The 12419-nt window shown below is 29.0% G+C and overlaps 2 protein-coding genes across 4 annotated transcripts in view; both read right to left on the reverse strand.

Annotated features, from left to right (window-relative positions):
- Window positions 1-11710, reverse strand: part of LOC106681833 (protein argonaute-2) — a gene marked incomplete at its 5' end in the record, with an annotated part of 30950 nt that extends 19240 nt beyond the window's left edge. For 2 of the 3 annotated variants that reach the window (XM_067049764.1, XM_067049763.1), the window contains 8 exon segments: window positions 7-222; window positions 4958-5152; window positions 6580-6673; window positions 7045-7204; window positions 8424-8614; window positions 9980-10086; window positions 10237-10380; window positions 11452-11710. In XM_067049764.1, coding sequence (XP_066905865.1) covers window positions 7-222; window positions 4958-5152; window positions 6580-6673; window positions 7045-7204; window positions 8424-8614; window positions 9980-10086; window positions 10237-10380; window positions 11452-11710 — 1366 coding nt within the window. 3 annotated transcript variants of the gene reach the window in all.
- A 397-nt stretch (window positions 11711-12107) lies between these two features.
- LOC106681832 (uncharacterized) overlaps window positions 12108-12419 on the reverse strand; it is a 23379-nt gene continuing 23067 nt past the window's right edge. Inside the window, exon 8 of the mRNA XM_067049754.1 lies at window positions 12108-12310. Within this exon, the coding sequence (XP_066905855.1) occupies window positions 12108-12310 (203 nt within the window). The remainder of the gene's footprint in view (window positions 12311-12419) is intronic.

Below are 12419 nucleotides of genomic sequence, written 5' to 3' on the forward strand. Positions count from 1 at the left end.
TATTACCAGATATGAGACGTCCGACATGAGGAAAAATTCGACCTCGTTCGGATGGACTATGCTAGAATCGACAACGGTGCCCGCTGGTATATTGGTCTGCTTATTTGGCAAGAACATGGCGGGGTGATTTCTTGTAACATCGATGAAGGTGAGGGACGGTTTGTACAAAGGGTGCAGGCTGGCGCAACCTTCTCTTATCATTTTCACTTCCTCTTCCATCACCTTATATAAGTTAAAATCATTAAGTGTATTATAAAGATAAAATAAATTAGCATTATAATGATAGATAAGGGAGGGGGGTGGTACTGCATAGATTAGTATAGTTGTATATAGATGGACTGAACCCATGTATTGGTGAAGAGTTCATCATTGGACAGAGTTTAGAGTTCGTCAACTTAGGTGGATCATTACCTCCCAGCATTTTAGCTTAAAAGATTTTCATCTATTGATAGAAATAATAGATAGATTCAAAATTATAAATTAACGCTAACTCTTAATGAAGTTAATAAATATAAATATACGATAAACTACATATACGACGCTTCAAGGTTTGCGAGAGTGAGGAATTAAATACGCTTGAGATTATTACGTACTCCTGATCAACAAGAACTGTTGTAACTAACTGATCGTACAGTTCAATAATTGAGATTAAAAAAATATTATGTATTCATCAACAATTGACTTCGAAAAACATAATTTATTAGAGCAAAAAAAAAAATGATAATAAAAAACTATACTAAAAATAGAGCTACAATAAACAATCAATTGGTCAATTTGGAAATTTCACACAAATCCTTGAATCCGCCAACCGTTGCCTTAAAAAACCTGCCAGTTATTTCTCTCCTCTATTATCTCCCTCCCCCCCTCCTTTTGATCAAGTTAACTGGTATAAGGAATCACCAGGTGATGATCTTGAGGGAAAATTAAAGTATCTTATGAATTTCTTTGTAAGGTTTATTTTTAAGGTTTCAAGATACCTAATATAATAATATCATAATATATGGAAACACTGTGGCTTTATCCTCCTCGTCTCTTTCTTATTCTAATCTCTAATATTACAAGAGCCAGGAAGAAAAAAAAAAGGCAGTTATCTCACCCCAATTTTTGATTACTTTAACGAAAACTATGTATAACTACTTGTCAAAACTGATGGGTCTGCAAAGTGTAGTTAGGGGGAATAAAAAATGGCGGTTGTTTCAAAACCTTAAAGAAACATACCACTAACACTAAAAAATCTAAGAGAACATTATTTAAAGAAGAGTAAATTTGCTGAAATATGAGCCCTAATAGAGCTATTTACGTCCAATAGTTCTCGAGATATATTATATATTTCATGAAATGTTATATTTCATGAAATATATACTGAAAAATCAGCAGATTTTAAATGTATTGTGGGAGACGTACAGATGTCCATTAGCTCTCAAATTAAAGCTGGTTTAATGTACTATAAAGTAGTTGATTGCGTTTATCTGCGTAGGAGTAGTAGTTTTTATGATATTTACTAAAATCAATTTGATTTATGAAAAGCTGTACCTCAGAAATCACAGGACGTACAAATGTCTGCTAGCAATCAAATTAAAGCTAGTTTAATGTACCATACTATAAAGCAGTTTATAACTTTTATCTTCGCACGAATAGTAGTTTTAATATTTGCTTACGAGTATGAATTTTGACCTAGAAATAAATTCATTTGGGCAAATAGCATGCGTAGTAGTAGTAATTACTACGGAGATAAAGGTCATCAACTATTTTATAGCACATTAAACTAGCTTTAATTTGAGTGCTAATACTTCCGTAGGTTTCATTGTTCCTGAAATATAGATTTCCCACAATAAATTCACTAACTACTGATTCTTCAGTACTTTTTTTTAGAAATTCTAAAAAAACTGTATCTCGGGAACTATTGTATGTAAATAGCTCTATTAAAGCTCATATTTTAGCAAATTTACTCTACTTTAAATTATCTTATATTAGGTTTTCTAGTCTTGTGGGTAGTTTTAAAGATATAGAGCACAATATTAACAACATTTTAAATTTAAAAAAATTTTTTTAACGTTTTGAAACAGCCACTATTTTTTGGCGGACTCATAAATTTTGATTAGTAATTATACATAGTTTTCATTAAAGTGATCAAAAATAGTCTAACCCAAAGTAGTTCACTAGTAGAAAATAATTTGTAGTGCTTCATCTCTAACTTAGGGGACCCCCGTATCTCAAAGTTCCCGGGACCCCCACTCGATTAAAAATGTACCACGGAAGGGGCGTTTCATGGTTGAACGCATAATAAATGAAATTAAAAATAATTTATCCTTCTGGGACTGGGTCCCATAAGAACAATTACAAAGGTAATTTTAATTTTATAATAACATTTATTGGCCAAAAACAGTGTGACCACACTTAATTATAACTTATATGCAGATAAAACAATAAATTAATTAAAAAATTAACTGACTAAATAAAAACAAAACAAAAAGGTAATTACAAAATATATGTACTATTATAATAATGGATTGGATTGATGAAGTAAAAGGTAGTTAAAGAGAAACGTTTTGAAAGAGGGAAGGGTTGGTACATAACGTATGTTAGAGGGAATGGAGTTCCAGAGAGTTGCAGCTCGGGTAAAAAACGTTTTATAAAATGCAACGCATAATGTGACCATTTGTCCAAATACGAGCTACCAAATATTCATCTGATTTATCTATACATAAAAATAATAATAAGTTTAAAACAAGAGCACCAATTGTTTTATTCCCAAATTTGATTCCATAAGAGTGATAAATTTCGTTTTGACTACACAATCAGGTTGATTTAATTCCAATCCTCACAGAATAAATGATTGAAAATTTCGTAAATTAAAATTGTTCTGTTTAGGTCTATAGATGATCTCGTAAGTTACAAATCTGCCTAACTTAAATATCATTAAGATGGCGAGATGAAAAAAATATGTATATGAATATAAAATCCGCACTCCCATACATTTTTCAAAGTCATAACATAACTTAATCTTACCTGGAGAAAATAAGTTAATAATTGTGGTAAACTATTAGCACTTGAAACTACATAAAACTACCACTAACACGATTTTAAAACCTTACTTTTTGGAATCTTATGAAGCACTAATATTATCCGCGCGCTTCTTCGGAATTAGTAATAGAGCAGTGTTGCCAGGGTGTCGCAATTAATAAAACATTTAAAGTTTATTACTTATTTTAAAATATTATATAGCATTATACTAATTATTTCGTAATTACCAATTTAAACTTATGTTCAGCTTAAACCAATAAAATAATATTTATTTTTGCAACCTGAAAAAAACCTAATTTACTTCAACTTATTTCGTTGACATTTTCTCTAATATTCCAAATCGTCTAAATTTTTCTCTATGTATAATGCATTTACTGTGTCCGCCAATATCAGAACTGTAATGAACCATATTTATACACCACAGTCATTAATGGACAGAAATCAAACAAATTTATATATCATTTCATTAATAAAAATATTATTTTTTTTAAATAAGCAGGTTAGGAATGTCAAGATTTACTATTGGAAAAGGTATAACGTGAAGACACAAGCAGAAGAGTGGGTTTAGTTCTCCCCTTAAACTCTATAAAGAAATTTGCCATCTAAAATTGAAGTAACTTCATCGGAAGATTATAGATATGAATTTCAGGTATAACTAGGTATTGTTTTCTTATAATTTCTTTTGTAATTAAAAAAGTTTTAAAGCAAAAGGTCTGTCTTGAAGGTTTCATAACTTGACGTACATGCCATAGTGACCTAAATCAAAATATTTTTAAGACAACCTTTAAAGCAATAATTTGTGCAGAAATATGTATATCTATCATTAACAGGATTTTTAACTAATTTAATTATAATGTCTTTTTTTTTTGCTTTAGAAGTAATAAATTAAAGATGAGTGCTAAGAGATCCCTTATTGAAACTTTCTGCACTCCTTTGTACTATATTGGTAGAGATTGACAAAGTAATATAATCTAGGAGCAAATGGAAGCTATCACATGATGGAATTTTCCAAATAACAAATACCATTTCAAGTATGAAGAGGTTTGTTTATGTTTACCTGTACCAGATAAGCATCAATCTTAGAAACAAAGGGGAAATTCTATTTTTGTACATAATCAACAATTCTTTGCTTTTTCCAAAAATTTTACTGCCTCCATTTAACAGAATCCGTTCAATCAATCACAAGTAAAGAAATTTTCATTACAGAGTATAGTGTTGTAAATCATAGAGCATATTTTGAGACTATTGGGGAAGAAGATTTTGTGCTTTGCTGACAATGATAAATATTAAAATGTTTTAATATTTTTGATATTTTACTTTGTTTCAAACTTTTACTTTGTTGTTCAGTGTCTCATCCTAGCCATACAAGGTACTTAAATTACAAGTCTGCAGGGCCCATTAAAAATATATGAAGCCACAGAGCTATTTCTTTATCCAGAATAACCATATATCTTCATAAACAATATATCTTATTATCATTAATGCTTTCTGATCATCATATTCATAAGATGTCTATAAAATAAACATACTTCACAAAGCATTGGAGCATGGTAATGAAAACCGAGTGTTTCTTAGCACTTCCTAATTAATACTACTATGGACAGACTAGAGAGTACCAATATGATATGTCAAAAACAGTTGTTACTTATTTTTTTTTTGTATTATGTTGAAAATGGATACAAATTACATTCTTTATTCAATTAGGTATTATTTTATTTTTTTTCAGGCCTTTAATAGATAACAAATAAAGAGATCATAAGCCTAGATAAGACCCTGTCAAGACAATTTAATTTAATTTATGCTGTAAATAATTTAACTAGGGACTTGACTAAATTCTGGAGCTCAAAAATCAAACTTAAGTTGGGACTGATTTAAAAGTATTCACAGATGTCTGAGAAGAAAGCTTCAAAATATTTTCTATGCTGTAACTTACCATCCAAATGTTTTCTTCTGGAATACCATCGCGGTAATAAAGTATCTTTTCAGGATAAACTCCATTCTCTTTCCAATAACGAATCATAAGCTTTCCAATTATTCTATCTAAATTTTCAATATAATCTGAATTTGATTTCATGAAACTCCAAATCACATAATGTTTAGTAGCATGTTTATTATAATTTCCAACAATCTGAATTAAATAATTACATTAATAATAGGTATATTCATCCAATTCTAAATTCATTAATTCTATTAGGGAAATTTATAGGAGAAAAATTATTATATTTTAATATGCATTTTATGTTGGTCAGTCCAAAACAGAGTTATGTGGTATTTTATATATTCAGGTCTGAAAAATGATATTAAAACCATTATTTATTATAAGGTAAGTCAGAGTAAGTAAATATTCGGGGCGAGTCCATAAATAGGGATTTATCTCAGATTTGTTTTTCTTGGGATGCAACAGTTTTCATTGGTTCCTAGTATTTTCTTTTACACCTTACATAATTAATTTTTTCATAATTAAAATTATTTAATTACTAGCACTAATTTCAAATATCTACAGTGATTTAGATAAAACTTTGTCAGATATATCATTCATTTACTGCAACAACCCATTCACTCAAAATTCAAGGATTTTTCCGCTGATCCATCTGAAGTTATAAATACCGCATTAATTTTTGGTAAACTATAATCTTATGATAAATTCTGAGAGAAAAAGAGTCTAAACAAAATAGTGTTTGTAAGGATTGAAGAGGTAAAGCCAGCGTAAGATTATATATAGCTTCACAGAGTTTATTTCACACGTACATATCTATATCTCAACCATTTTGTTTATTATTTACAAATGTATACAAACATATCTTAAAAATAAAATTGCTAAAGAGAAAAAGTGAAGTGCCCTACACATATCCCCAAAAGCCTTGTTCTTCCATCAAGCAATTATTAAAAAAGTTAAACGAAAGTGCCACTTAATTATTATAAAACATGAATTAAAACAAAGAAGATGCAGCTGTAAAACTAAGGAAGACTGTCCAGAGGAAAACAAACATGACAAACAAAGCAATTCATTTTATGATATAAGGATTCATTAATGTTTTTATGAATGAATGAAAAATCAATCTTTATTCTGGGATACTTGGCCCTCTAAGAATAACAATGTGGACAACGATTAATGTTTCTCATTGATCAAATAAAACATTTTAGGAGAAAATAAGTTGTCTTTTCTGTTTTGGGAAAGGGTTTCAGTATTGGTAGTAGTTTCAGTACATTCGAATGGCACAGACAAACCTATCCAAGAAAGCAATGCAAATATCAGAAATTCTGCTAGTAATTGGAAAAGTATAATGAAATAAATGTAGATTCAAAATTAAACAATCAAAAAACAAAGTTTAACTCATACAAGGAGGAAGTGTGAATAAAAAAATAAATATGTGTCAATATATGCATTCAGAGATAAGACTTCTAAAAGAATTTGAAACTAATTGTAGATAAGTAAATTTACTTACAAATAGAATCATACTATTAAAAACTAGGGATACTAATTTATATTATTTTTAAATATTACATACTTTCAATCATTACTATAAAATAAAATAATCGTGGAGTAATATTTACAGAAGCAATATATGGAAAACCAGGATTTCTTATGGGCTCATTAACATTCACGAATGCGCCAACTACTAAAACAGGTCTGATGAAATATTTTGGCCTGAAAAAATTAATAATGGATTAATATTAAATATTAAATTAATATTTTATAGTTCATTATAAAGTTTTATATCTACGATAAAATTTTAAAACACTCTTCATCTCAGAATAACAGCTAAATTCATATGAATAAATAAATTACATAATTTTTTAAAAGGATTAATATGACTTTAATGAAGCTTTAAATATAATTATATTATTTTAGTAATTATAATTACTGTTTTATTCAACAAAGATATATTAAACAATTATTTTATTCTATATAATGTTTAGAGTTCTTGAAATATAGGCTTCAGAACACCATTTGATATTTTTACAAAATATGTAGTTACATAATTGACTTTTATCTATAAAAATATTGAATATTCTAACCAAAGAGAATATTTGATGTTGAAACTATTCCCATTTAATTTTGCATTCAATTTTAAAAGAAGATTATTCATAATTGATAGATCAAGATTTTTCACTGTTGATGACTTCAAACATTGTGTAAGAATTCCAACTTGGAGTTCTGCAATTTGCTTGATTTTTCCTGCAACATTTAGAATTATTTTCATGTTATATTGAACGTAATTGAAACATTATTTATAATTTTTTTCCAGATTCAAATACAGTAAAAGAATTAAGAAGTGTTATCTATTTTCTTTTCTGAATATTAAAGTTCAGATTTTCATGTTCATAAATGAATATATTTCATTAACAAATCTGCAGGTGATTTTGCCTAGCTTTTAGAATATTGCAATAATTTACAATAAAGAAGTCTAGGTTCCACTGTGATACTGACAGTAAGAACGATATTGACAGCTGTTGAAGCCACTAAAATAATGTGAACTAACATTTGCTGCTGTTGTATAAGGATTTGCCTTGTAGTTGATAGTACTGTAAGTATCTTTGCATACTCAACAGAAATCTGTCAGGCAGGAAAGGGCCTTTATTAAGTATACCTAAGACTTTAATATTCTATTTTCTTATGCCGAATCAATTAATTTAAAGTTTCCCACTATGGCTATAGTTACTAACTATTAGAAAATAAAAAAATATAAAAACAATAAATATTTATTTCCGACTGAATATGTAAATTTCTTTCATTTTAAAATGAAATCAAAAATTTTTATACCATAGTAACCAGAAATGATTTGTATAATAGATATAAAAAAATTATATTAAAGTTTATTGGAACTATTTTTGTTTATATTATTATATTTTTGTTATGAAACTACTTATTATCTGCTTGATCAAGCAATCATGTATTCTTCTTTTATGATCTTATAATTTTAACAAAAGTAAAAGTTTTTTTTTTCTCAATTTGTTTTGCTATCTGATCTTTACTATTGTAAAAATTTTTTTTTTATTTTCTTATCCTACCTTCACGTCAAAACTTAAAACAGAATAGTGCTTAATTCATTTATTTTTATCTTTGTTGTTTCTGGGACATTGTAACATTAATTGATTTTTCTGGGACACTGTGTTTCCCTCTTCTGCCCCAGTATTATGGAGTATGTCACAAATTTTTAAATATATCATAAGATTTAAAAAAATAACTACAAAAATTAAATATGGCCGTGTTAATCAAGAACTATGATGAAGGTAGGATAAAAAGATAATGATATTTTTTTATTGATAAAATAATGACATATTTTGCCTTGATTTTTGGTAAAGTATAGACTTCGCTGAAAAAATATTTCATAAAAATAGCTTCTTTAAAAAGTAAGGGAATAGCTAAATATAATAACTTATTCATTATGACTAACCATAAAATATTCCACTGTTTGGCATTACTACTAACACCACCTCATAATTTTCTGACTTTCTCTCCCTCAAGAATATTTTTAAATATTTTTCTAAATCCTCCTCACCCTGTACCAATTTGGAATAAAGTTTTGGTTCATCTATTTTCATCCCAAGGCGTAGCCCTCTAAAGCGCAATGCTGTGGCCAAAAACCTGTAATATTCATTTTAAATAAATGAAATTTTGAATTTATTCTAATTTTATTGATTTAAAATTAATTAATTTTTATTGGAATAAAATAAATTAAATTTTATTGGTATAAAGTTACTTAAATTTTATCAGTATAAAATTAATTATATTTTATCAGGATACTTTATAACAGGAACCTTTATAACAGTTTATCAGAATAAAATTTTATCCAAACAAAATTAAATTAGTATTATCAGGATAAAATTAAATTAATTTTATTGGGATAAAAGGAAGAAGAGCAGCCTGTTTTAATTCCTAAGGTTTCAAATAATCAGGATATACAGATGTTTATTATTATTTTATTTTATTTTTATTTCTTTGAGCATGCAATATCCATAAATCATTATTATTATTTTGAAAACATTTCCATCCTACTGTTTCTAACTATCAGAAATTTTTTTTTATATAAGTTCACTTACATTGAAACTAAACTAATCAATGATACATATTTTCTTCAATGACTCCCATGTAGAAATAATATGTATTTTCTCTCTTTACTTACTGCTCCTTCTCGAATTCCTAACTGACCCATCTATTACTGTTTCAATATTTACTTTATTTTTTCCTATACAATCGTAATCCATTATCTAAAAGAAAAATTTTATTTCAATTTTTTTTTCTTGAACCATTCAAATGCCTATAGTATTGACAAAGGTTTGTAAAACAAAACTGGGCCAAAACAATCGTAGAAATTGAAAGTTACAAAACTACCGTTTTATTTTGTATCTTTCCCTCCTCCCTCATTTTTTACGTATCAAAGTAAAATTAAAATTTTAATACTAGTTTGTTATTAGGCTAGCCAATAACATATTTAATTTTTAATTCTAATTAAAATATCTCATAAGTTCTAGAACAAATATCATGGTGGCTTCACATGTAAGGAGGATAACTCATGATGCCTGCTTCTTTTCCATAAATAATGGAAATAGTACTGTCCAGTTTCAGTTCCTGGTTTCTTCAATTTAATCAATCATTTTAATGACAGTACCTGGAATGTGATTAGGGTTCAGTGACCTGTTAATGATAGAGGTTAAACAATCTTGATGTACCTTCCTGGATCCAAGAGCATTGCATATTTTAATTTGCCCAACAATTTTGACCATATTTAATGTATTTTCAAAATTAATACATTTTTCCTTGTTGCAAATTTAGGAATCACATATTTCCTTAAGAATCATCCTAGTATTCTTTGACATTGATTCCTGCATCATATTTATTAAAATAATAATTCAACAATACTTGCCTGTATTTTTAACTAGCCATTTATATTCCATCTTTCAATTTTGTTATTATTATTTTTTTTTTTATTATATAATTAATATTATTTACTTCAAATCAGTATCTTCACTTGGATCTACACTGCAGATAGCCCATTTCTCAATTCTAACAGGATTTTCAAAATGTTCCAAGTCCCAGCAGCTGTCTGATGGCAAGACCTATTGATCATATTTGGTAAGAATGCATGACTTTAATCTAATTGAAATAAAATATTTGTACACCATTGTAGTTGTTAATTGTTATAATTTATATAAATCAATAATTTTATAAAACAAGTATAACAGCAAAACATTATTTTGAAAATCTACCTGTTTTATTCCTGAAAACATTGCGGATTTACAAACTAATGTCGGTGGTTTCAATACTCGTCCAATAGTTTGAAGCAAATTTTTACTAATTTGAATGTCCAACTCAGAAAAAAAATTATTTTTTTCCAGTCCCAGGGCTGTAACCTATGAATAAAAATATAGACTAAATTCAAATTAGATTACATCAATAGTAATGAATCATGTATTATGTGATACCACCATGTATTTATTACAAGCCTCCAATAAGTGCAAATTAACAAACTATTACAACAGCTGAAGATTTAATTTTAATATCAAATAAAATATAACATCAAGATTGAAATATAATTCTTACAAATAAGAAAGCAACATCTTAGAGTTAAGTTACTTCATGTCCAGGGGTTAAAGCTTATTGAATGAATATAGCTGGGAGACATACAGGAAAAGCCAGGATGGACCCCTGATGAGGGGATTGAAAGAGCCATTAATATTTAAGGATGTGGAAGTTAACTGTAAATACGGCGGTAACTACTCACGCAAAAACCAAGTACCATTATAGTACTAGTAATGGTAATATTGGAGGGACCGTATCGGGCAAATGGGCCTATTGGTTCTAGTCAACCCAAAGACAGACCAATGGAATAATTCTTATAATGACTATAATTCCTCCCTGTCATTCCTTTTTGATTTTCTAATGAAATTTAAAAAGGGCAACCAATCTATGACGGAAGCCACATTTTCTAGGATATTAGAGCCTAGAAGGCTATACTTCAGTGTCGCGTACCGGTCACATTCTGCTATATAATGTAGAGCAGATTTCGAGGCCTGTCCACATAAGTGACAAGTTTCACCACGGTCTACTTTACAAATTTTAAGTCTGCAATGACCTGTAAGAACTCCTATTATTGATCGGAGTTCATTTCTGTTTAGGCCTAGAAGCCACTTAGTTCTAGAAATAGAGGGTTTAGTTATCAGTATCTTGGCCTGTCTCAGCCCTGTACTTTCCTTCCACTCCTTGTTTGCTATCTTCCATGTCTAATCAAGGACTTCTCCTACAATCTACTTCAAATGGTCTACTATCTTCTTTCAACCCAAAGAGTTATAAAATAAGGTTTTCTTTCAAGTTGTTAAAAGCATTAACCCATAAAAAAAAGTCATTTGCCAAAAGAAATTATCGATATGTATTATCATATGCATACATCTAGTTGTAAAAATACATCCCTAACATTTATATACCAGTTTGGTGATTTCATTTTTTATTTGTCTTGGTTCAGGTTTGAATTCTAACATAAACTCTTTCAATGCTTCCTTCTGTGCATTGGCCATTCTCCTGTTAAAAATTTGTCCATCAGCAATTGTGCACTGTTCAGGTGGGAGGCCCAACATCATACCTGGGGGCCCAACAACAATGGATGGCATATTGGGAAATTCCAGATCGTAACACTTTTCCAAAGAATAGAATCCATTAAAACTACTTTGAGATCCAATTTTTAACCTGGAGAAACAGAAAATATTGCTATATTACATACCTGACGATCACATGATCAGTGATTAGTGCGTAGTTCTTACAAATTGAATAAAAAGGTTCATAATAAGTAAAATTATTAAATTAAAAACTAAGGTTCTTATTTAATAAAATGGATTTTATTATGCAACATATATTATTTTGATGGTAAATAAAAGAAAGAGGGATAAAGCAGGATTGTATTGCTTCAATAATTTCGAATTAAAAAATATATCATTCGTCTGGATGGACTAGAGACTATTTAGGAACAATCGGAAAATCCATTGATGTCTTTGAGAGGCGCGGCTAAAACTTGGGAGAAGGTCAAATTTGAAATTTAATAACAATGTTGAGCGAATTTCCCATTTTTACGATGGTTTGGGGAGCTTTAACAGAAACCTGCTCTTTTTCTAACCCTTCTTGGAAACATTGCCTCTTTAAATAGCATATAGGGGTGGTAAAAAAAACAACACTCATTCTCTTTAATCAAATTTCCTTCTGTGGTCTCAAAGCCATCAATAATCACTAAAATCATCAGTAACGAAGATATCGGTCGCGTCTGTCTACTTTCGGGGACACTTTGCATTTCATCTAAAGGTGACATTTAAGCATTAATAATCAAATTCAGATTCTCCACTCAAGTTGAGTGTTTGCGGCTTTAGCGCACTTGCTCAGCCTCCACTGGCTCATTACCAGTGAT

This window comes from Halyomorpha halys, unplaced genomic scaffold, assembly GCF_000696795.3.
Source record: "Halyomorpha halys isolate HHAL.00 unplaced genomic scaffold, Hhal_1.1 Scaffold368.1, whole genome shotgun sequence".
Classification (NCBI taxonomy): domain Eukaryota; kingdom Metazoa; phylum Arthropoda; class Insecta; order Hemiptera; family Pentatomidae; genus Halyomorpha; species Halyomorpha halys.